The sequence below is a fragment of the Fundulus heteroclitus genome, chromosome 12 (genome assembly GCF_011125445.2).
Source record: "Fundulus heteroclitus isolate FHET01 chromosome 12, MU-UCD_Fhet_4.1, whole genome shotgun sequence".
NCBI classification, from domain to species: Eukaryota; Metazoa; Chordata; class Actinopteri; order Cyprinodontiformes; family Fundulidae; genus Fundulus; species Fundulus heteroclitus.
The window spans coordinates 44840770-44867624 of NC_046372.1; the positions used below are offsets into that span (position 1 = coordinate 44840770).

The following is a 26855-nucleotide window of genomic DNA, read 5'->3' on the forward strand; positions in this document are numbered from 1 at the left end:
TTGCACCGTGTGGAAAGTGAAATAAGTCAGCCTGGCTAAATGAGGGGCTCTAATGCAGAGTGGGCTCGAACACCCCCACCCCCACACCCCCACACTCAACCCCAAGGGGCTTCTGAGGCTTGAACTCGAGTTTCTCCCCTGCAGCTGGGACATCAAAGCACAGACTACCACCTGCGAGAGGCTTCTGGGTATGGACACCCATGTTGTGGAGCCTAAAGGGAGTGCGAGCTAGGCTGTAGTGCTTGCTGGGCACATCTGCCACTGTAGCCCCAGGGTCAGCACGCAGAGCAGAGATAGTCCTGGTACATACATCCAGACTCTATGTCAGTGGGCTCTACTGCCCACCAGCAATTACACAATACGTGAAACAGTATTTGTCATTAGCAGAATTTCTCTGTTTTTGCTTTTTTTTTGGTCGTACTTAAATGTTTCAGATCATCAAATGAAGATTATTTTCAAAGATAACCTGAGTAAATAAAAAAAAAATTGTTTTCAAATGATAATGTCATTCATTAAAGCAAAAAGGCTTTCCAACAATAGTATGGGCCAATGTGAAAAAGTCATGTGAAGCATGTTATGATATACAGTATATAATTGATAATTAACAACTGTTTTGTAGCAATATGTGTCTGACATGATAAAAAGGTTTGTAACTTTAACCACTGGGCTGGTATAAAAAGGATGGTATAAGATGTAAAAAAATAAAAGAATCTCTAAATCTCACTGATAGAAAACTGCAGCAAACATTAGCATCACGTCTCCATAACAACGACAGTGGTGTAAAGACCTCCACAGACCCTGCAAGAACAGAAATGTTTTTCTTTTATTTAAGGTGGCAAGAACAACAACAAAGTTTTTCCTGGCATATATATATATATATATATATATATATACTTAAGAACAACTTTTGTTCAGAACCCTGCAATTTAGCTATGCTATGATCTTTGTGTGAGGGTGTGAAGTTGTGTGTAGGTGTAAGGCTCTCTGCTGGATGGCGTGGCTGTCTGCAGCGGACTGTCAGAAATCACCTCATCCCAGTGTAGGGGATCTAAGGAGCTGATGGATGACCAGACTTTGCCTGATGATCACGCGTCTGGGTAGATCACGTCCAAGTGTTTTCCTAGTTTTGCCTCCCGAGTTGAAAACTGTTTGGTTTCCACACCAACCCCAGATCCTTCCAATAAACCTCTCCATCACAGATCAGATTAAATCCATCCACTCCACGGTCGTCCACTGCAGCACCGCTGTCCCTACCTGTTTCCTGCCTGCCCACTCACCAAACACTGTTCGATCATCGTCTGGATCTAAAGTCTCCGTGTGCTCCGCTATATACAGAACCCCTCCTGGAACTCTCGTTGAGACATCTCCTTCCTCAACTGACCTCCAGGATCTCCTTTTCCCTCTCAACTCCTTCTCCTAACTCCAGAACAATAAGCCCTTCTATAGGGCATTCCTCAAATGGCGTCAGATTACTAAATGTAGACGCATGCATTGCTACCATATTGTGGTCGTACATGCAAAGCAGTAACAAATTAATAGTTTAGTTGTATGAGTCAAATAGTGAACAGATCTGTCCTGAATGTTGCCTCAACCAACAATAATATGGCAACAACAAAACACCGCTTCTGCTTTGGTATCTGCTGGAGTGACTAGCGATATGGTGATTGTGTTCATATGAAGGGAGTTTTTTTTTCCACTGATTTTCCAAAACCCCAAGGGATTGCAGAGAACTGTCAGTGCTGGATACAAGCTTGTAACCAAGAGGACATTACTGTGGAATCTGACCAAAGACACCTAAATGTGGCCTCTACATTTGATCTGTCGTAAGGAGCCAACATTGAAGGTCCAGACCTGAAACCAGCGACTGCAGCATCTGGGCAGGTAGGCTACATTTAGTTGGCTTTTTCTCACTGGCTTTGAAACATCTTACAATCCCTGAGGGGTGTTCATGTGAGCTTCAGTGTTACATAGTCTGCTTATTATAAGTGACTTTGGGCTTGTTTTTTCTCTAAAGTCACTTATAACTTTAGTGAGTCGCCGGTTGCCGTTTCTTGAGTTTGTTTCTGAATGTGAAGTCCCTCTTTTAGGCTTCAGGTTTTTTCAGACAAAACCCCTTTTTCTGGTTATCGCGCTGCGATACAAGCACGGGGCAGAACACCCCCACTCCTCCCCTACAACAACTATTTTACGAGCAGTAAAAGTACCGCTGTTAATACCGGATAAATACCAGCTAAATACGTGCATTTGTGATGAATAGTAACTGCATGTGGTGGTTTTCTTGCTGGTGCTCGGCTTCTTTTCATGGATCAAGTTGACGTTTTTGTCAGAGCGGTCTTGTTTGTGTGTGCCTGCAGAGGTGTGTGTGTGTGTGTGGTTGTGTGTGTGTGTGTAATAGTAAGACGGGATCTCAGTGTCTGATTACAGCTGAATGATTGGCTGTTTTTAAGTCTATTTTCTGCAATTAGCTCTATAATAAATTAAAACATAGGCCTATACATATATTTTTTCCTAGTATTAGCTGTAATTCTATGCAAATTTAGCAGGGTTCTTCCTCGAGTTTGATCCGTTGTGAGAGAGGACAGCCTCTCCTACCTTTCTACGATTACTGCTTTCTTTCAGCTACTTTTGTACCCTCTATATTTATGTTTGCATTCAAATACATTCATAACATTCTGCAACCTAAGTGGTATTTAATTAAAGGAAGCAAGGACATCCATTTTCACTGTCTACACATAGTAAGAGGGAGTAAAAAAAAACATCTGTAATAGTCTTTAACAGGTAAAGTTATAATATTTTTCAGTGCTTGTTCTGAGCTACAGATTAAAGCAAACCAAACTGATCAGGTTCATTGATCATTCACCAATTTCTAAGCATGAATGCAGAAGATATGCTGCTGCAGTGCATTTGTTGGGTTGCTCTTCCTATGAGACACATCTCACAAGCTTTTATCATGAAAGTTTCATAGATTATTACAAACCTCTGTAGAAGTTAGAAGTAATTTAATTCAGTTTCAGGGTTTAACTGCTCTGAAACTGTCATAAAGGATCTGACTAGATCGGCGATAGTAATCCCAACCGGGGCATTCCTCTCCTTCCCTCTGTCTAAAACAAAAACCCAGGATCAGTTCTGTTCACCTAAACCATTTTCACAAAGTCTGGAGTTGCAGTACTTACTTTTTAAACCATGCCCACTGTGAAACAATCAGAGATGAATGCTGTTTGCATCTGATGCCCAGCTTTTAATCCAATTCTGAAATCCCCCGTTGCTTTTGGTGGATATCCGTGACACAGTGACTTTAGCTCTGACCCTTTAGCTGGTGTGCTAACCAATACATCTGGGCTTGTATTCAGAAAGTCTTAGACCAGCACTAAATTAAGCAAACGAACAACTAGAACACATCAGCATTACAAATTCCACTTTTGCTTCTTTAGCAAGAACAACCATTGCATTTTGTTTTTTAGAATTATTTTTTACTCTGTAAATACTATCAGGAGTAATGAGAATTCATAACAGCATAAGATAGCCCCCAAAACAACCAACAATTTTTGTTCTAAAATAAACAGTTGACCGCTTATGGAACAACTCCAAAATAGGTTGATGTTTTCTAATATTGATTCTTTATCCTGTATTCAAAGACATTTTTAAAAGACCAGTGGACACAAATAACTAATTTAGGAATTGTTGTACAGGTTACAACATAACTCACCTTGTATATGCAACAATCTGATCTGTTAAGAATTTTGTTCTTTATCTGCCGGTGCCAATTTTAGCTGATTTGGCATCACATTGGTGTGTGACAGGAGACACTGCGAAATCTGGTTTTACTATTTTAAAACAAAGGAAGAAAATGTGTGGGGTAAACTTATTGTAACACAGATTGTGAGGCTGGCGTTAATAAACTGCTGTCTGTTTGGGAATTTCTATTGATAGATGTGTTACTTAAACACTGAGATTTCAGAAAAAGGTTGCCAACATTTGTAAATCAAATATGCTACATCATAGACAAACATTGAAAGCTGAGAAGAAAGCAAAACAACTTTGCTCTTTCTCGCTGTCTCTTGCAGCCAAATGAACAACCATTATGTCAAGCAAAATAGTTTATTTTTAAATAAATCTTATCTGTGTTTGTCTGACTTCACTTTGAGTCTTCTTTGCTTAATAATAGCATCCACAAAGCAAACAATGTGGGAGCAAGCAGGAGTACCTGGTGGGAAAACCATGAACCAGAAGAACATGCAAACTCCATGCAGAAAGAGTCCCGGCAGGGTGTTGAACCACCATGCTGCAAGGCAACGATTGCTGTCAACTCTGCAACCATGCAGCCACATTAGTTAACAGATAACTTTTTCTGCACTTTTATATGCGCTAGGATAATATTGCCAATGCTTTTTTGTGATGGTTAAAGCATTTCACAGTGCAAAATCAAAAACATTTACATTAATATTCCTCCAAAATTATGTTTCCTGTCAAGAACCCTGCTCCCGTGCCTTTGCTCTGTCTCTAGAGAGGTAAAATTGCACTTCAGGCATGAAGAAATCAACTAAAGAAAACAATAATTTGAAATAGGTAAAAGCTATAGAAAGAAGCTGCAACTAACAGTCAAACCACAGCTTAATAAATTTTCTTCGGTCATTTTGTGGTGTTGTACAGTACTGCAGTATCCTTGGGGTAATCTGGTCCCTGTGTTACCATAACAACAGATGTATTCACATTGATGGTACAAATTTGCTTTTGTTTCAGTCAGTGCTTTGAAGAAGTGAGTGTCTGGTATGGAAACATTTGGGTGTCACTCCTGTTTTTTTTGTGGGACTCTAAAGCAGACAGAAAAACAAGAGTCTGCCTGCTCAAAAAGAATGCTATTATCAGAATTTGGTCTCCTTGTCGTCCTTGAAAGGCAAACAACTTTAATTTTCTTCTGGGTGTTATGTAAACAAGATGCTCTGTGACATCTGTGACCGTGCACGCACGCACGCACGCACGCACGCACACACAATTACATTAAAACACACAGACATTTCCATTAGGTAAAGGCTTCAGAAAAATTAAAATTAAAAACTAACACACCCTAAAACAGTTTCCTTCAAAAGCTGTAAGGGCTATCACCCCTACTGAGAAGTTTGTGTTCTGTTACATGTTTCAAACACACTACTGGTGATGCCTATTTGCCCACTCTAATTTCTCAGGAATGTCTAGCTGGACACCCATTCATGCAGATTGCACAGTTCTTAAAAGTATCACACAGTATTTACTGTAGGCACAAGTGTATCATTGAGGGAGTGTTGGGTGATTAATTCATGCAACAACACAGTCATTTATATTGTTCTCAAAGGGACTGCTATCAGATTTTTTTCGACTAGGATATGAGACTTATCACTCCCAATGAAGACTGTCTGTACGCTTTAAGCTTCACATGAAGCGTGTTGGTCAGTTCAATCAACTGATTTCATAAGAAAAATTGGGAAACATTATGTCTTGTTTTGTCTGTGTGTTATATGTAATCTGTGTGCATCTTGAGCTAGTTTCTGTCACTTTTTCACACATTGTGACAGTAAACAGTCTTGATTCTTGTTTTCAATAATCTGTTGGCAGTGATAAAGTCTTGAGTCCAAAGCAAGGCTATTTATTTACTGTTATTAAAGTTGAAGATCCCAGAAACAAGTGTCTGAACTAAATCTAACATGAAGACAGGAGAAGAATGATTGAAATGCTGTGGGTTTACTTTTCAGGAAAAATTTATTGTGCGAACATGAGACTATAAAAATAAGCTAGGTTTTCTTGTCTTTTCTCTACTTTGAGTTTTGGTGAGATACTACCATGAAAGCCTTTAGGCTTAAAAGGCTTATGAATGAATGTCATAAAAAAAGAAAAAAAGTTCTATGATTCAGTCCCTTAATATTTTAGGTTTTCACTCTCTTTGATCTCTCTATCAGTTATCTATTGTAACTGATATTGTTAGGCATTTTGATGTTAATCATCACAGTATTATATTATCAAACATTAATACTTTAAATTTTGGAGGGGTTTTGATTGCTGTGAATAGGCTTTTGTTTTGGCTTTCACAATCTGTTCCATCATGCAGCTGTTTGTCTTTGTATATAAGGATGGGGTTTGCACTGAAGGCCTTTATCTAATCGAGATCGTGGCTGTATGTGTGCGCACGGGTCGATTAGATATACCAGGGTGTTTATTTCTGAGGAGAAAAAGACAAGTGGGAAAACCTTAGCATCAACCAGCGGAAATTTAGCTTTGTTCACTTTGAAAACATCCTCAAACGCAGCTTTCAAACTGTAGGGCTGATCTAAACAGGTTTGTGCTGAGATGTGAAAAGACACATCAGAGCGTTCAGAAATAAAGTTTCTTCATGGGCTTCATACAATGGTGGTATTCGCTGGTTAAACATTGGCCACAAGAAAAGCAACTGGTGATGATTTACATCTTCAAGATGCAGTAATCTCAGAAACCATGACAACCATTGATTTTGTTTTAAAAGATTTATTTCTGCTTCTCGTGAACAGAGTCTGAACATTCTGTGAGCATGCAACAAACTGAAATAGTTACTGTGCTATAAAAAAGTATTTACACCCATACTGATTTCTTCTGTCTGTGTTTTCATACCTAAATGTTTTAGATCTATCCATCCATTGTCTATAGCAGAAACACACAAGCTGCTTAAAGGCAAAAGGCTGATTTCAAATAAAGATTTTGTTGATAAAGGGAAGAAAGCTATCAAAAGCAACATGACCCTGTGTGAAAAGTTAATCACCTTCTTATAAAATCATGAAAACTGTAATGGGCCTAGTCATTTATTTATTTATTTATTTTTTACTTTGGAATCTTAAAGTCATTGGTTTTAAATCGGAACCACAGTATGAGCCATTATCCACATTATCTTGGCGGCTGACAGTAAATGGTGGCATATTTACCTTCCAAACGGCTGAATTAAAACTATTCTGTAAGGTTGTTGGGTTGAAGATTCCTTCACAGTGATGAAAAAGACTTATTACTATTTATCCAAAATCCTTCATGGCAGTTGTTGCAGCCAAGCTTTGGCACAACCAGTTGTTAGGTTTCAAGCAGAATTACTCTTTGATTAGAGCCTGGTGGTTTTTGGCTAACTTTTTCTCCTTTATTAGATGAAATAATTTATAAATTGCATTTCAAATTTACTGGTTTTCTTTTGCTGTTACATTTATTTGATGATCTGAGACATTTAAAAGAAATTGCAAACCAGAACAAAGCTGTAAGGCAGGAAATAGTTTTTCTCTGCTCTGTAGATCTGTGTGACCTTTGCAGTGCACTGGAGCGGCCATATCAGCGGTGCGTGTTACAGCTGCACAATTAAAATTCAAAATCTCCTGGTCCAACATGACACAGCATTTTCTCAGAGCTTACACAGCTCTTCCAAAGCTGAACGGACTAAATAGTGCTGACCATACTCGGACGAACTGGTTTTTATGTGCTAAGAACTGCCAAGGGTTCCTTTTAGTATAACTTAAAACGAACTGCCGTATCTGCCTTTTTCACTTTCCGCATGATTCGTTGGTTACTATGATGTTTTCAACCTAAAAACTGCTCACAGTGGAATAAAAAAGATTTGTACATAGCCTGATAGTTAAAACACTAACAAGGGACAGGTACTGTAAACTGTGAAACAAACTGCAATGTTCAATATAGTTATTGTCATTAAATACCTTTTTTATTTAAAATCTATTTATAACACTGAGGTGTATGTATAATTTAAAAAAAAAACACACACTCATTAAGCTCTACTCAACAGACATTATGGAGCAACAAATCACATCACTTTGACACTGCAAAGCTGAAATCTAATTCTCGGCTAATTAAGCCACCAATTACAGAGCACATTAAACTTTATAATCGGTTTCAGTGAGATAACTGAGCCTTGATACGTAATGGCCTGACCAGATACTGCAGCTGCTCTTAAACCGAACGCAACGGGAAGCAGCCGGTGAAAAGCAGGTCAATGAGGACGAAGGATGCAGAGTCAGAGTCAGAGCAGATGGATGATGTGATACAGAGCGACTGACAGACAGATGCTTGAAATGATATTTGGGTAAACTCAAGCCTCACCTCGCCTCGCCCTGATTGATGACCATGTACATCTCCCAGGACATATTTTCAGCCACGGCTCCATGGGGCACAAGGAGGCTGACCCCTGGGGGGAAAAAAAACACACACAAACACACACGCGTGTTAACATCCACAAACATGAGGTGCCTGACAGCGCAGGGCGGAAACAGTTCTCGCAGCATTGGGGTTTCATATATGCTGTTTATATTCCCAAATTTACTCCCACACCTGTCAGAATTAGATTTCAATAGAACTTTTAGTTTGGACACAATGCCAGCAGAAACGTCACAAAAAGCTACTCAGCTATTTTAAGTTTTAATTGTTGAAATGCCAATTATAATTTTCCACCAATTAGAGAGAAGGGAATACATTACCTTAAACATGTCATTTTTTATATAAAACATAAATACAAAAAATAGAATTTACTAAAACAAGTGTTGTTGTGCGTTATGGATGCTCTCAGGTGTGTACTTCACCAAACAGACTCTCCCCATGACCCAGCCACCATCACAGCTGATAGCTGGTGAAGTGCGCTTCACTTTAAAATCGGCAACATGACTTCTCCAAACATATTCCTAGACACCGCAACATAAAACAGATCCATCTTTCTCCAGAAAACATTAGTTTTGTGCATGTGGGTAGCTTTTAAAGTTTAGTTTGCTGAGTTTAAAGGTGTCCACTGGAAGCCATGTTGAGGTTAACTTTGCTTCCCGGTGGATGGTGAGACTGCTGCTCCAGCAGCTTCTAGCTCCTAGTAAACCTGACCCTTGGAATATCTTTGTGTTTAACATCCTGACCAACTTCCTTTCATATGAGGTAGTCAGCTTGACCCAGATGTTTGAAATCTGGACACGATTAGGAGTTTCAGGAGGACACCAATTTGTATATATATATATATATATATATATATATATATATATATATACATATTCGATATATTCGGTCCCATACCTCTACCTGGCTGGACGAAAGAACAGTTCATTTTTAATTTTTTAAAATCACAAAGCACATTTTTAAAATCACGAAATTATTATAACAGCTGTAGCCATGAAGACAGTGTCGTATCTAAACCTCAGAATATCAGTGATAGGTTCCTAATGTTGTTGCTAAGGTTGTCTGTATTCTAAGAAACCTGCCATCACCGTATAGCGTCCTGCTGGTGTTGTGTGTATTCAGAATACAAACCTTTTTAACATGTTGTACCTCCTATCCAGGGGTTAAATATAACTCACCTAAACACTCATTGACTTTACCCTACAGTGTGAAGGGCATCACAACCAGCCTACAAGAGGCCACTTTTTCTTTTAGGGAGAACACTGGTCAAGTAAGCTGGACTATTCATAACATAACCTACATGTCCAGTATATGTCTCTGGAAATTTCTGTCAGCAACGGTACTTTAAAGTAGGATGCATATAGCTGCCTAAGGCTGAATAAAGTCTAATCATCCAAACCAGCCATGTCCGCTGAACTGGTAAATATACAACTTAAAGCAAATTAAATCAAGTGCTGCAATACGCCATTCATCTGCTGCTGATTATAGTGGAAACACATTCACATGGAAGCGCAAAGAGCACAGACAGGCTCTGCTTCACAACAGAGAAGAAAGCTTTTTGAAGCTCTGTGGAAAGTGAGCATTTTGTGAAACGTGCATTCTAACAGGTCTGTTTGCATCAAATAAACAGTTTCACACGTCAGACAAGCTGCTATACCAGGTCCACAGAGGAGGGAAAACATGTGCATCTGCAACCACGTTTCTTCACTCTTGCTTTTCACAAACCGTAAGCTAAGAAAAAAAAAGGTTTCTCCTTTTCTAAACCACTCAGAGCATAATCACGCTCACAACCACTAACAAAGGCCTGTTCTCAGACCCTGATCTCAGTTCCATCATACGGAGAGAATTCAAAATGCTTTGTTCAGAGATTCTGGGTTCAGATATGTAAGGACTTATCAAAGTGCCTGAGTTGTAAAATTTCACCTTCCTTTCCCCAGAGAATGCTCTCTGGGGAAAAAAATAGGTTGCATGGCTTTCACTGCCTTATGTATTGCAAAGAAAACTATCCTCATGAATTGGAAAAGTAAGGAAAATCTCATTATCAATGAGTATAGAGATCTTTTGTTGGATCATTTTAATCTTGAGACAGCATCTGCTGTCTGTTGCCCCCATCTGGGAGGGGCTTGGGAGGCCTCAGGTTAGTCTACAGCGGCCGCTTGCGGCGCTCTTGGGGGGTACTGGCCTGGTAGCTGTGCTGCCGCTGCGTGGTCCGGGGATCCAGGGTCCCTGGGGTGTGTCGCCCGTGGGCGGGTGCCCTGGCGGGGCCTCGGGGGTTCGGGTTCTGTGGAGTATGCTGCTTGGGATCTGGGCCGGTGTACGCCCTGGTGTCTGGCCCTACCGGGGCCTCTGGTGTGCTGGTGAGTGGTTGGCTCACGGACCCTGCTGCCTCTCCCTGGTCCCCGGGCTATGGTGGTGCGACTGACGGAGCCCCCCACTCTGGGTGGGTTCTTGGGGAACGGGGGTGCATAAACCAAGCGGAGCACTATAACGAAAGCCTTACTACTCCACTTGTGAAAGTAAAATCTGTTGGGCTCTTTTTGGCATTAAGACAACAATTCTTGTTGCCACATTGCCAGACAGGACACTGTTAAAAAAATAATGCTTTTTCAGGAGAATGATGACAAACATTCTGCACTGTGGCTTATTTACAACCCTGTTTTCTCCATCAAAATGCCATGTTTCTTGCTTTAATCACCTCTGTTGTTACTGTACAGCATTTTGGTCAGGAATGACTGAAATGTTAAAGGGCTTGATAAATAGGATGTCATGTTCTTTTCCACCCTGAAGGTGCGCTGCTGTACCAAGATGTTGCTATCAGATCCTTTGGGTCCTTTAAGTTGAGAGGAGGGGCTCCATGGATTGCAATAATGCTTAGGTAGGTGCTACATGTCAAAGTAATATTCACATGGATGGCCCGACCCAGGGTTTTACATCAAACTACCTCCCCTGGAGGTATATACTGGTGCCATATGTTCCCAAGATGCACCCAGCCATGTGCATATACCCATGCGATGTAGAAATTTATAACAGCAGCCCACCGTCTTCTGTTGCTTCATAATCCAGCTTCTAAGCTTTTGCCCCCATTGCTGGCTCTGTCCACACTGGTAGATGAACACCCTGGCTGGTCTGCAGCATTACATCACCAGACACAGCGATCTGCAATGTGTGTACATGTTGACATTATTCTATGAGAGACAACATTCACTTCTGCAGCAATTTGAGCTAAAGTAGCTCCTCTACTGGATCAGAACATCCAGGCTAGCCTTTGCTTCCCAGGTGCATCGGTGAGCCACGGCCACCCGTAACGCTCAGTGATGAAACATTGAGTTCCTTTGTCTGCGCCCAATGCTGGAAAAAGCACTCTACACCACAATATCCTCTAAACCCAACTTTATACCATGCACTCAGACGTGCTGCTCTCCAGGCAAATATCAAAGTCAGACTTGTCGAAGGGATTGCCAGACAAACTGGCATTATTTGTCACTACAGCAAACACGACTCCACGGTTCTGGAGTTCAACGCTGGAGTGCTTTACACTGCAATGCGACCTTAAGAAATTCAAGAAAGGATAAGAAGCAAAACCACTGATATAGATCAGACTGAAAAAATGGTTACAAAGCCATTTATAAGGCTCAGAGACTCCAGAGAATCACATCTGGGTTCCTTATACACAAACAGAGGAAACAGAACAGAGGCAAACCTTCACAGGAGTGGCTGTTCTTCCTAAATTATTACAAATGTGCACTGGGTTTAGAAACCAAATGACATCTAATCCTCTGCAGACCTAACTTAGCTCAGTGTTTAGCCTGGTGTTTTTTGATTAAGTGAGAAAGAGATTGGCCAAAAGGAAATCCATGACAGAGTTCCTAGGCCAAAATCACTGCTGAATAATTAAGTTCCTCGCACATTTGTCAAAAAAGATATGTTGATGATCCCCCAGGCAGAAATTTAAAATGACAATCAAATAAAGTGGTGGTAGGGTGATGGTCTGGAGCTTCCTTGCTGCTTCAGAAGCAGGAAGACATGCTGTATTCACCTGTCGACTTTATTTACGACCATATTGATTGGGGTAACATTTTTCGTTCTCATAAACACCATCATTAGAAATGTTTTCTGCGTTTTGCATTTAGTCCAGTTATCATTCACTATTATCATTTCATGATCTTTAAGGGGGCAAATATTTTTATCCAGCACTGTGCCTGGCAATGAAGATTTCTTTCACTCAATATAGAAACAAAACGTACGCTTAGCATCACATTCAACAATTGTCATCTTGCAAGATAATAATAATTTTAAAAACAATGAAATAGAAACACTTTGCTAAAGCCATTGCACAGTGAGGTCAGTGAATTGATCACAATCTTCATTTTGTTAATGACAAGCACAGTTCACACTTTAATTTGAAGTGATTTTCTTCCAACATTAAAGTCTCTCAGCACTGAATTCACACAGGAGCTATTTCTTTGATAGAAAGCCATTCCAGTTGCAGCAAATGTTCAAAGCAAGGTCTGTGGAATAATTAAGACATAAATTCAAGGAGGGAAGCTGCTAGTCAATTTTTAAAAACGTTTTTTTTTTCTAATTCAAATTTAATTCAATCTATCAAACTGCGATTTGGTCCACCCCTGCTGTGTGGGGATGCAGCGTGAAGCTTCTGTTTGACAGGCTGCGTCTTCAAAGTCTTTGTGAAAGCGCACGCATGTGAGAGATGCTGCTATTTTACAGCTTATCAGCCAGATGACCAGAGGTTTCAGTAATCTGCAGTGAAGTGCCGTGTGTGGGGCTGGGCGACGCAGGCTAACAAATAGCGGTCCCCGCAGACACGCCGTGTGAGTGCTGCTCTTGACAGCGGCGACTCCTCGACTCAAATCCTCGGCCAGAAAGTCATCCGCAGGAGGCTGATTTCATTTCATCCCTGAAAGCCGGCTGATGGAGACGCCACGTACGTGACGTCCATGGTCAGAGTGCCGAGGGTGCAGCGGTTCAAACGTACTGTTGACCTTGTGGGCAACTGCAACAATTGCCATAGATGCCGCTAATTGCCTCGTTCCTGTTGCCTGTAATGTTATATAATCCTCCTTCGCCCTTCGCTTTGTGTGTGAATGTCCGGTTCATTTCAATTAGATGCAGACACGGCAGCGCTGCCTGAAGAAGGGCTTTTTCTTTCCATTTCTGTTTCTTTGTGTACCCTGACAGACAGCTGATAACCACCCAATGCTACTACTGACTACGTAGGTAAACTTTTATTGTGCCAAGCAAAAGTATTCACACCCCTTCAATTTTTTTTCACATTTGTCATAATATTAACACTTATGGTGGTGTATTTTATTGGGATTTTTATATTTGATGGACCAACATAAAGCGAAGCATCGTTGTCAAATAAGAGGAAAATGATCTATGACTTTTTTTTAAAATAATCCATCCATCCATCCATCCATCCATCCATCCATCCATCCATCCATCCATCCATCCATCCATCCATCCATCCATCCATCCATCCATCCATCCACCCATCCATCCTTTGTACATTCCAATAACATTTGCATGATGCAAGGTGTGCATTTGCATAAAGCTCCCCAGAGTTTTTTTTCACTACTGAAAACTGAGACTTTTACACGTTCCTCTGTGCAAATCAGCACATGCTTATCCTGATTGGATGTAGAGCTTCTTTGAACAGGAATTGTGAAGCCTTGCTTGAAATTCTCAGTTGGATTTAGGTGTGGACTTAGACTGATCCCTGCTAACAGCTTTGATCTAAACCATACTATTGTAGCTCTATAGCTGTGTGTTTAGGGTTGTTGTCCTGCTGACAGATGAGCCTTGACCCCAGTCTCATCTCCTCTGCAGCATCTATCTGATTTTCTTCAAGGATTGTGCTGTATGTGACTCCATCTTTCTCCCCATCAACTCTTACCTGCCTCCCTGTCCCAACAGAGGAAGAGCCATCCCACTGATGATGCAGCAGTTTGCTGCTGGACCAGAGGAAATGCTCATTTTTGTGAGGAGCTATAGACAGGCTCATGGGGAACAACAGCCGATAAGTAAGACAATAACAGGTCAATCCAAAGCCCGCTGGCTATTTTCCACAGATATCACAAACAACATTTCCAGCTAAGTTTATTAACACAGTTTGTCTTTGAATATGTGCAGGGCGCGTTAATGAATCTGATTCTGCGGGGTTTCCTGGTCATCATGAGGTTGTTTGTTCCCAATGTTTTATAAAACACCTCTGAGGCCTTTAAAGAACAGCTTTTGCTAAGACTAAATTACATACAGGGCAACACTATTTTCTTTAATACAACTGCTTGCACTGAATTTTATTTCGGGGTAGTAGGGTTTCCTGAAGACAAATGCATCACACAGCTCTTCACACAAGTTAAAAAATGTTTTCACTCCCTGTTTGTACCCACAGATTGGTCAATAAAGTTGTTTCCGATCCTGATTCTGATTAGTAAAGAAATAATATCATGAATTACGCTGCCTGGCCAAAAGAAGTCGAAACCAAAAAAAAAAAAGGTCACACACTAATATTTCGTTGGACCGCCTCTAGCTTTGATTACGGCACGCATTCGCTGTGGCATTGTTTTGATAAGCGTCTGCAATGTCACAAGATTTACTTCCACCCAATGATCCATTAATATTACACCAATATCTTGCATTGATGATGGTAGAGTCTGCCCACTGCACAAAGTCCCAAAGATTCTCAATAGGGTTAAGGTCTGGACTCTGTGGTGGCCAGTCCATGATGTCTCATGCTCCCTGAACCACTCTTTTTATAATTTGAGCCTGATGAATCCTGGCATTGTCCTCTTGGAATACGCCCGTGCTATCAGGGAGGAAACAAATCCAATGATGAAAAAACCTGGTCATTCAGTATATTCAGGTAGTCAGCTTACCTCATTCTTTGAGCTCATACTGTTGCTGAACCTAGACCTGACCAACAGCAGCAACCCCAGATCATAGCACTGCCCCCACATGCTTGTACAGTAGGCAGTAGGCATGATGGGTGCATCCCTTCACCTGCCTCTCTTCTTACCTTGATGCTCCCATCACTCTGGAACACGGTAAACCTTGACTCATCAGACCATATGACCTTCTTCCATTGCTCCAGAGTCCAATCTTTATTGTCCCTAGCAAACTGAAGCCTCTTTTCCAGTTAGCCTCGCTGATTAATGGTTTTCTTAAGGCTACACAGCTGTTCAGTCCCAATCCCCTGAGTTCCCTTCACATTGTGCATGTGAAAATGCTCTTACTTTGACTTAAACATAGCCCGGAGTTCTACTGCTTCGATTTGATTTCACCAAACGTTTAAGTGCCTGTGCAAATCCTCAGTTATCCGGGTCATCGGAACAGCAAACAGGCTTAAATCGCAGTGTTCACAGCTCGGTCCTCCAACACATTCCAAAGAGATTACATCAGCGTCTCATAATCATTCAGGTGACCAAGTACTCCACTCACACCAAGCAATAGCTTCTAATGGACAATGGCAGATTTGTATCTGACCTAGAATGCATCTAGGAGGATGGTCCTCCATGTCGTTAAAAACAACAGCGTTCCAACAGCAGGTTGCTCAAGTGTGAGCCACCACAACTGGCAAAGACTCCTGGATAGGTGCTGAAACGTCAAAAATAACTCAACAAAAGTCTGGTTGCCAAACATTTAAGTGATCGCCTATCATGATGATTCAGGATTTTACTCCGACCACTTTTTTCCCTCAAAGACAATGAGTCCCCACTAGCCAGTGTTTAATAATGCGTTGGACAATTCTTAGATGTCCTTAGGTGTTTTCTCTGCTTTATGCATGTCAGGGATTTGACCCTTCTGAAAAAGACTGACATATTTTCCACAACCATGGGATGTGTTGTTCCACATGGTTGTTTAAGAAATGAGAAGCAACTCGTTGAACTCATTGCACCAGTTGGGGTTCAATAACTTGTTGCCGGCTGAAACATAATCGCCCATGCAGTAATTATCCAACGGGAGGCTCGTACCTATTTGCTTAGTTAAATCCAGATTTTTTTTTGGCCAGACAATGTATTTTCCTGCCGCTTCGCAGTGACCAACTTCTTTAGATTGGGCTTATTAAATAAAATCTCAATAAAATATTTTAATCAAATTAATCCTGGCTGTAGCTAGCTACCAGATTCAACAGGCATCCAAGCTCATTAAAGTAGGAAGAGATCCACAGGTTCTAAACATACAATTTAATATTTTTGATCTTTTCCTCTGTTCCACAGTTCCAACCTAAGATCGTCATAACAAGAGCAGGGACAATAGAAGGCAGGGAAGAAATGTCATTTACATCTCGCCATGGCTTTAATTTCACAGCTCATGTTAGCAACTGGCAGATTTCTTTTCACATCTCAATTTTTTCCTATGAATGCGTGTTGGGAAGAAAATATGTAATGTGGGTCTAAATGTGACACACGTGGTAGATTATCCTATCTGGTGGGAAGGTAATGGTGGAGAATTATCTACCTATGGTATCATGTCTCCTTATACCATTGAAACAGATGGCTGATACCCAATCATGATACAGGTATAGACTGTTTTCACCGACATCAAATTGCAAAAGTTCCATACATGTGGCCATGCACGTGTGTTAATCAGTTAAGTGGATTTTGACATTGCGATTGTTGGTTTTTGGTACCCGATTTACCAAAATGTATAAGTCTCTACACCTAAGAGCAAGCCTTTACAAGACATTAAGTCTTGTAAATGCTTGGGGACCATTTCAATTTTAAATAAATCATTTGAGATGCAAAATAAAGTAACTATGCAGTTTGGTTATCATGAAGGTGCAACTTAGAGAACAAGAGAATCCCATGCAAATGGTGGAAGATAATCATCCATCATCATCACCTCCAATCATCAAATAGACAACTTTCCTAAATGTTTTGAATGTTTTTGGGGTTCCCGCACTGAATTCAACTGAATGAGTCATTCATAGCCTTCAGCAGACATTGATAATATGAGAGAAAATGATTCAGTGCCTGGGTTGCGGTACTAATAGATGGCAGCATATGGCAACCAGGAAGTCACGTTGCCATCAGGACAACTAAAGGACAAATAAATGCTAAAGAGACAAGCCTTAAAAAAACTGTTTAAAAAAATGTGGAACCTAACCTGAAAATGTATTGCGCTCACTAAGTGATGTTGTCTAAATTCTCCTCCTCAAATGATGTAACTATAGCCAAAGATCTCACCTCTCTGCTGGCATCTCCTAGCCTCGTGAGACCATCCTGATCTCGCGAGCTTTCAAGGTTTCACTCGCAGATCAGTCTGGCTACTCTCCGTTAAAGAAAATTTGGAGCCGTTCACCAAACGAACGTCCAATCAGCGTTGGCTTTGAGGCGGGTTGAGGTGTGACGCAACGAGAAGATCGACAGTTCAGTCTAAAGAACATGGCGGCTTCAGCCGATGAAACTAGCGTTAGCGTGGCTATCGAGCAAGTTTTATCGGAATTACAGAGTATTTCTTTGCTGAGCTAACGAGCCTTTACCTGCAGCAGCAAGAGTAGCTTGGCTTGTGGTTGTGTTTTTGTTGTCACTCTGTTACGAGCAACGACGAAGCATGTTGACGAGTACGTCATATGTTTCGTTGATCTGATTGGTTTATTTGGCTTGTCTATCACCAACATAGGCCAATCAGCTAACCAGTATTTTCGCCCTTTCCCAAAATTACTTCAACGGAAGGTTTCCAGATGGATATGCGAAGCAAATCTATCTGGCGGCGTCAGGTTAGGCATCTCCTGAGACTCTGCTTTTTCTTCCTTTTCCATTAGGTACTCTATTTTTCACATACAGAGAGACATGACCTACAGGAACAGAACTCATGTTTGTACTTACGGTTTCTATTCTTCCAATATGGCCGGACCCGGTTTGATGATGTCCCATGAAAACAATCTATAAGTAACGCCAACCCTGCTAATTATACCAATTGCTAATACAGTGGAGCATTTATGTGCAAAAAATTTAATATGATTTTTTTTCTAAACACAAAAGCCACATAAATTCCCCAGGATCCAAATATCTTGTTTGCCCTGTTTCTCCTGCTCCCATCATGCCAACCAGCCAACATAAGAGGTACCCCCTCCTGTGTGCAATTTGGATAAAAACTGCAAAGTGTCTGTGTGCTGCATGACCCAAGCTAAAAATCAATGTCTCTGTACATTAGCAATAGTTTGGATTATTATTTTTTTAAAGAAAAAGAAAAACAATGCCTGTGAAATTATTTCTTTTTAATTGCAAATCCAGAGACAGTGGCACAAGTGCTGCCAGTGCCAGTGGAGTTATACAATATATGAGATGCCAGTAATGCTGAATTTGTCAGATTGTCAGATAATGGGCCCACACTATGCAGCATGATGCCTTCTTTTAAATCATTTTGAAAGTTGTTTATCCTTCCAAAACAAAAATAATAATAATAAAAAAAAACAACCTCTCAATCATCTGCACCATGCCAAGCAGGTGGGTGTCCCAGAGAAAGTGTGTTCATTGTCTTAATCATTTATTGTTCCGTCATTATTTCCCCATGCAATGCTTCTAGCACGCTTACGTAGCCTTGATGAGTCTATTATGCTGAAACGATTTGTGTGCTGTGCATTGTTTGGAATGGGTGAAGGTGGAGGGTTGGAGGGGATCATTTTAATTCCCATTATTTTCAATGGGGCAACATGCTTCCAAATGCAAATCTCTGATTAATGCATCCCTGTTTTTTTTTTTTTTTATGTCCAAATCTCCACGTTCGCCAAAACATAACTGAAATGCAACAAAGAAAGGCTGTTTTCTAATGATGCAAGCAGGGCTGAGAGTCTAGGACTAAAACAAACAGCATGGCAGCTGAGAAAACGTAGAAGAAGCAGTTAAACGTTAGTCTTGAGGAGACTCTCTAAGCACACTGCAGCTATCACACAGTTCTGGCTTCTGATGTCTGCCGTCACGAGAAGTTACTGCAGCCTGTCATTACTGGAAGAGGGAGAACAGAGCAGGACTGGCAGCGTTTTTTCTCTGCGAATAACAAACTCAGCCTGTGCTTTCATCTCGCTTCCAGCGACTCTCACCTGTGTTCGGCACCACCAGCCGACCTCCCGCGTGGCCGAACACGCCGCTGGTCCTCAGCTGCTCTCTGCTGGAGCTGAGCGGCCCGTTGAGTGTCAGCGGGCCTTTCTTGCGTTTGTCCACCGTACCGCAGAAGTCGCAGCCGAGGTCCTGCGGGTAAGACTCACTGGGCACTTTGGCGTGGAACTCGGCTCGCTCTGCCACACCCAGGGACACCATGAACGAGCTCTGGACTTTGACTTTAATGTCCGGCAGGGGGTCAAAGAGCTCTTTGTCTGCGCTGTCGTGGAAGCAGAGCGGCGTGCTGTACGTCCGTCCCACGGTCATGTCTGGTTGCATTGAGGAGTTGAGAAGCAGCGGGTTGCCTGCAGACATGGAATGACAAGCAGTCGCATAGTCAACTAAAAGCTCTCTATTTGTTGGAATGACAACAATAAAAGTTTCTGTCTTCTTCGTGTTAAAACCAGTACTCGAGATATAGCTAAACAAGGTCTGTCTTTCTTATTTCTTTACACCACCCATGGTATTTTTCAATGATTTTTTTAGAAATAAGAAAAATAAAACATTGATATTACTTTGAAGTTTAGAAAGAGTAAAAAGAGCTGAGATGATGTCACAGGATCAAAGAATACAGAAAATGTGTTGCTTTGTTTTTGTGCATTAGATATCATTCAGAGAATTCTACAGTAGCTGCAAGGCTTTGGGCTATGCCCCTACTAGCTTTGCACAAAGATTGATAACGTAAAATGGATATTATTTAACAAGGAACAGATTCTCAACTTCAGCTTCCTTTAGGTCTGATCTTTGGTTGGACAATTCAAATCAAATCAAATTTATTTATATAGCACAACAACTACCGTTGGCCAAAGTGCTGCACAATAAAAGGAAAACAATCGATGATAATTCAATACAAACACTGAACAAATAAAGAAAAAATAGAGAAAAACTCTCACACTGTGTTAAAAGCCAGTGAGTATAAATTTCTTTTACAGAGATTTTAAAGCACCAAGAGTTGAGGTCTGTCTAATATAAAGAGGCAGCTGGTTCCACAATTTAGGAGCTACACCAGAAAAAGCCACTGTGGACCAGCCTGGACCTTTGGACAACTAAACACAAATGGGCATTAGATGTAAGGGATCTAGAGGGCGCATAAGGCTGCAGAAGATCAGACAAATATGCAGGTAGGAACCCATTTAGGGCCTTATAGGTCAACAGTAAATGTTTAAAATTAATTCTAAAACAAATGGGGAGCCGGTAAGGAGAAGCAAGCACTGGTGAAATATGTTCACGCTTTTTTGTTCGTGTTAAGAGGCGAGCTGCAGCGTTCAGAACCAACTGCAGTCGACCTGGCTCACACCGACATGCAGAGATTTGCAATAATCGAGTTGGGAGCAAATAAAAGTATGAATCACCCGTTCAAAATCCTCAAAATATAAAAAATGATTTCACTTTGGATAAAAGTGTCAATTTTAAAAAAATGTAAAACTTTAACCATGTTAATTTAAAGGCTGTGCTCCCCATGTTTCATACATTTATTAAGTTCCCAACCAGAGACAATGAACCATTAGATCCGGTTTACAGTAACTTCCCAGGAGCAAACAAAGCTGCTGCAGCCCCTCACTTCAGTTCATCAGCTCTCATCTCTGTGGAACTGATTCCTGCCTACAAGCCACTAATCTGCAGAACCAGACCGGTGCTAAAAAAAACATCCAGGTTTAGACAGAAGAAGCTTGCTCAGCTCTACAGGACTGATTTGGAAACACTGACTGGGATGTATTTAAAGAGGGCACTGACTTAGAAAGCTACACATCATCTGTGTTTTCCTATATTCACTTCTGCACTGATGCTGTCCTACCTACGAAGACAATCAGAGTGTTTGCCAACCAGAAATCATGGGTGGACAGCTCGGTGCGGTCCCTGCTGTAGGCCCATGATGCAGCGTTCAGATCTGGAGACAGATAAGCCCACAGCGGGGCTAGGAGTGAACTTTAAAAAGGCACCCAGAAGGCCAAGCAAAGGTACAAGCAGTGCATAGAGGACCACTTCAGCAGCAACAATCCACGCGACAGGTGGAGATGTATCAAAAACATCACTGACTACAAGCGCAGTTAAATAGCTTCTTTGCACGCTTCGACTCTCCAAGCAGCAGCGAGCCAGAACATCTTCCCCAGCTAGAGGGGCACCATCATCATGAAGTGCTTCGAGAGCTGAAACTGTCGCTGAATTCGAATGCATGCTACACCTCTGTTTTTTATTTGCAAAAACCTTTTAAAGCCCCTGTGTCACCATACTTCCATCACATGGTAATGTGGAAGTTTGTGTTGGTTCATCACATAACATATCAATAAGATACAATGAGGTTTGCGGTTGTAAAGTGAAAAAAACATGAAATATGTTAAGGGGTGTGAATACTTTTGAGGGAACTAAGTTTAGTAAAACAAGACAAAAATTTCATTATTATTTTAAAATAATATACACTTTTTAATGTCTCAGGGTAACGTATATATGGCTTAAATCAGACTTTATATCATGTCTGGTGGCTACATGGCTGACCAGGGAAGTCAAAACTGCATGTCCAGGCAGGAGAGTGGTGCACAAGGGACAATGGAGCATGACCTGGACAGAAGGTCCAGGGCTCCAAAACCACGGTCAGGGCATCAGATTTAATTACCAAGTACACACACAGCTTGATCTCCATAATCCATCTGCTGGAGTCAGCTCCTCAGGACACCCGGTTGTCCTCCTGAAGGAGAAGAAGGTGGGCCAGGAGAGGTCTGCACTGTAAATGAGAGTCCTTCAGCCCCCACTGTGTGTGTGAGAGAGTGTGTGTGTTTGTGGACGAGGGTAGGGGGTTTAGGTCTTCATCTGTGGCCATTAAATGTGGAGACACTGCCAAACAGAGCGAGCAGTGCACCGCATCGATCTGGCAGCGGTACCAAGATAACAGTGAAGTCACTGAGTCCTTGCTGCCCAGCTGTTGCCTGGCGAGGGGTGCAAAGCGGGAGGCTAATGTTGTTTTATTTTTAGGAAAACCATTAATTACCGAGGATGGGCTCTGGGATGATCCTTGTGGAGGGTGCCGGTGCTTTTTTACTGGGTCTTTTTTTTATCCTGTATTAAAACTAACACATTTAAATTAGTCTGTTTATTCACATTTGAGTAATTGCTGTCATCTAACACGGACAAAAATAGAATTTAATAATGATTAAAGCTATAGTTGGTAATCTTGTTCAGAAACACTTTTTTTGTTACACTGGGTGAAATAGTCCTTCCATCCTGACAGTAGTCAATAAATTATGTATTCAGAAAAAGGAGGTTAGAAATTAGATCTGTGTGAGAGCTGTAGGCCTGTAAAAACTCTGACCAATAGAAAGAAATAAGACCAGAGTGGATTTGGGAGATTTTTTTCATGTAATCCCCCTGAGGAGCGGAAGAGCAGGTAAGACGGTCTGGCACATGCACAGTTATTAAAAAAGGGACTTGGATTTCTTACTTGGATTTCCCAGAAAAATCGCTGGATCTACTTTTAATTGTTTTCAGGATTTGTAGTAATTCAGAATGAAAATAAAAAAGGGTGACAGGGTTCAAATTTATCCTTAAACCCTATAAACCATGGGCCACGTATGTCATGGTTGAGTTTTGGTTTGGCTTTGTTTTTCTGTTACTTTCATTTTTTCATCTCTTTTGGGTTAGGTTTGACTTTATTTATTGTTAGTTTTCAGTCATCAGTTATTTTCTGTCAATTTTCACTTCACCTCCTCAGCAGTCAGTCACACCTGATATCATTTACCAGTCAATTAGCCAGACCCTTGTTCCACCTGTGAAGTGTTCTATTTAAACCTGCCTCTGTCTTCAGTTCAGCACTGGGCCGTCATCATTCCACACCTCTCCATGCCAGTCCCCGTTTTGCCTTGGAAGCTTTGTTTTGCTCCTGTTGTTAAGGTTAGTCCTGTCAGTCACTCTAAAGACCGTTTGTTCACTGTTTGTTCCTGGAGAGGTTCTGCTCTGTGTCCTGGTGTCTCCAGAGAACTGCTAACTGGACTAGCCATCCTGGAAAGGCTCTGCTCTGTGCCCTGGTGTCTCTCAAGTTCTGCTAACCTGACTAGCCGCCCTGGTGAAGCTCAGCTCTGTGCCCTGGTGTCTCTCAAGTTCTGCTAACCTGACTAGCTGCCCTGGTGAAGCTCAGCTCTGAGCCCTGGTGTCTCTCAAGTTCTGCTAACCTGACTAGCCGCCCTGGTGAAGCTCAGCTCTGTGCCCTGGTGTCTCTCAAGTTCTGCTAACCTGACTAGCCGCCCTGGAGAAGCTCAGCTCTGTGCCCTGGTGTCTCCAATGAACTGCTAACCTGAGTGCTATGAGGCCTGCTAGCCGAGCAGCACCTTGCAAGTGTGGACTCTCTGTCTCCGGGCCGTCAGCTCCTGCCATCACATTCATCCCTGACCTTCTGCAGTCCTGAACCTCCGGTCTTCATCATTCACCACCCAGCATACTTCCTTCAATAAAGACTCAAACTTTTAGTCCCGTGTGTGCGTCCTGAGTTCATCAGTAAACAAAACCCTGACAACGTAGAGACCACAGCAACCATATGCTCCCACCTTTCTGACTCTGTTAGCATCATAGAATTGGATTTGCTGTCACGATTTTTCAGGATTTTGCTTGTTTGTTTTGTTTATTAAGTTCTTGATGTATTGTTTAGGTTTAGTTTAGAGTTTTTTTTTATCCTTGGTTCCTGTTTTTTTTCCTGTAACACCCATCATTTTGATCGTGTGCTTCACCCACGTTTTTGCCTTGTCATGCACCTCTTTCATGCTTTCACCCTTCCATGCTCACATTGAAGACGTATGAGGGAGAAGTTATGATTTGTAAAGTGAATATTAATGATTTATAATGTTCAAAAGATAACAAACCATGAAAAGTGGCAAAGCAGGTTTTCAAACAAATCAAGTTTCATAATAAAGACCGGCACTCAGGTCAATCACCGTGCCTCCCTCCAGCCCCCCCCCACCACCATCACCCACCAAGCCTCAGCATCATCATTGCAGGACTTAACCTGTGCCCTGTGATTTTCTCAACCTGCAACCTTACAATAACTGAGCTAATATTTTCAAAAGGTACTGGCTCAGCATGGAGCGGTTGTAAGTAATTGCTAGGATGTTCTGGAAAAGCGCTTTGAAAATATGTCCATATTTTATTTCTAAGTGGTTCCGGCAAACGTATCTGGATCTCTCCAGGTCTCGGTCTCGGGGCTGCAGCCTGGTGGACATTAGCCCACTGTAGCTGACATTCGATCACCGCTAAATTTTCTCCCCTTCTGGTCGAGTGGAGAATGATCTGATTATCGCCTGAGTGTGCATCTTTAGGAGTGGAGCTGCGCAAATGGAATGGCAGCAGTGAGATGAGAGAAGTTAATGAAATGTACCTCGGGTTGAATACCTTGAGGGATGGGTTTGGAATTGGGCCTCTGATTAAAAATCACTCAGAAGGAGAAGAAATGTGGAAGGACAGGGTCAGCTCCGATATTCATTCTGCACTCTGCCTCTCCGACACTCTGGAGAAACGTCGGACAGCTTTTCAAACTACTTTAAAGCATTGTTACTTTTGTTTCTTTCTTTTTGTTCTCAAAGTAAGTAAGAGTCACAATAAAGACAGACTTGGAGAGCCCTTTTTCCCCTCGGAGATGTGTTTAATTTGCTACAATTTATTAAAAAACCTGTGAATTTCAAATTGGTGCTCAAAATCAAGTGGGCTAATCGAGAGAGAAAAAAAAGTGCCTTGAAGACTAACTGGGGCTTTTACGCAATAAGAAGAAAAAAAAAGAGTAAGGAAGTGTTCCACATCTCCCTGGGAGTCTCGACCCGGCTGCTAAATGGAAAGGAGGGATTGGGTCCGGTGGAGGGCACAGCGGGCCGGCTGCAGAGAGAGTTGGCCTATTTAAATACGATTGATGACCTGCTGAATGTAGCACTCTGCACATCTTTACAATCTCATGACATAGAGAATTTAGGGTAAGGGAGGAAGGTGCACGACCGACTCTCTAGCCCTCAGGAAGCCAGACAGGGGGCTGGGTGTGGGGCTTTTGGCTGGATGGATCACCTGTCGCCACAACGGCTATCACTTGCAGCAACCCAGAAGTGTCAGGGTCTGTAATATGAATGCCTGTAGCGCGGCTGGCTGGGAAGAGTCGCGGTCACACAAGCTACAGAAGTTATTGCTGCGCACAACAAAAATTGAATTGATGCTCACTGTTCCATACCCCCCCCCCTCCCTCCCATTTATCCATCAGTGGCTTAGGCTGCTGTAATCCGATGTAGAAGATTGGTCGACTGACAGTCAAACGTGCCGTCCGGAGGGAGGTGGGCTGAGTGGGCCTGGTGTCTATCAGAGATTGATTATCTCCTGCTGCAAAATAACAGAGGTGCAGGTCTGTCAAAATAGACGGACAGGTCCTTTCACTGATTATAGAGGCATAAATCTTACAAAGAAAGGGAGGGTGCAGCCCCCGCCGCTTAATGCAAACAAATGCCATCAATCGCGCTGCAGTGCTCCCTCACGACACTGCCTTTTGGCCTTGTGGTTCCTGTCTATTGTCAATCAAAATGTACTTGATGGCACTATTTTTTATACCTGTCACACTATTGTGTATCTGCCTTCCGTTTCAAGGTAAAAAGATGAGCTGCCTTGGGCAAATAACCTTCCAGTATCACCACACATCTAGTACTGTAGTACACTCAACATGATGCCTGCCATGGATTATTTTGGAATTGCCGACATTTTTTAAGGCATAGATGTTACCGTTCCGAGATGCCATATGCAACAATCAGGTATATCCTCCTGTCCTCTGACAGGTGACTTTAGAAAGCACATTTCCACAAGAGGAACTTTTTCCAGGACCAAACATATGCCTGGGACATCCTAACAGATGGACATGCTGTGATCTTAATCATTGTAGCGATAACTGCTTCCTTTGTGTCATTGTCCTGTGGAAGGTAGACCTTTGGACAAATGGCAGGTGTTTAGTGTCCTCTTAAGACTAGTTCCCATTACAAAAACCTTTACTAGAAAGTAGTGTGGCTTTCTGGGGCCATTATTACCCCTCTGCCTTTCCACGGCATTTAACACAGTAGGGGAAAATTAAAAGGGTAGGGAGGAAGTACTTTTTTTTATTTACTAGTGTTGTGCCATCAAGCCATGAGGAAAAATCTGGCTGAGTTGTAAGCAAAATAATTTTGGGTCTCTCACAGGCACCAAGGAACTGCCTCCCTGAGCAGGGTGCCACTGCTAAGAAGCCAGGCTACACCTCACATATCTTTCTTCTTGCCTGTGGACTCTTGAGTAGAGGGTCCGCGCTGGGAAGACCAACCATCCATGCGGGCCGCATGGGACTCAAACACTCACAAGCATCTTCAGGGTCGACCAAGCTGAGTAAAGTGTGCTATCTGTGAAACTGAAATCAACACATTTTTTTGAGTTGAAATCAGTGGTGGTCTGTCTAAGCTGTGCAGGACAGAGCTGACTGGAGACGGTGGAGATCCGCCTAGGACCCGAAGCCGTTTCCCCACTGCTATGTTCCGAGCTAGCCCGCTGCTGAGATAAGTGACTTTCCCTTGGAGTAATTCTCCTGCTTCCAACTGGATGTCCAAAGTGAACCTCACT

The 26855-nt window shown here is 42.0% G+C and overlaps 1 protein-coding gene across 2 annotated transcripts in view; it reads right to left on the reverse strand.

Moving 5' to 3' along the window:
- unc5db (unc-5 netrin receptor Db) overlaps window positions 1-26855 on the reverse strand; it is a 121681-nt gene that overhangs the window by 58054 nt on the left and 36772 nt on the right. For both annotated transcript variants that reach the window (XM_036144667.1, XM_036144666.1), the window contains 2 exons: window positions 19208-19570; window positions 8092-8176 (listed from right to left, as the gene is read on the reverse strand). In XM_036144667.1, the coding sequence (XP_036000560.1) occupies window positions 8092-8176; window positions 19208-19570 (448 nt within the window). The remainder of the gene's footprint in view (window positions 1-8091; window positions 8177-19207; window positions 19571-26855) is intronic.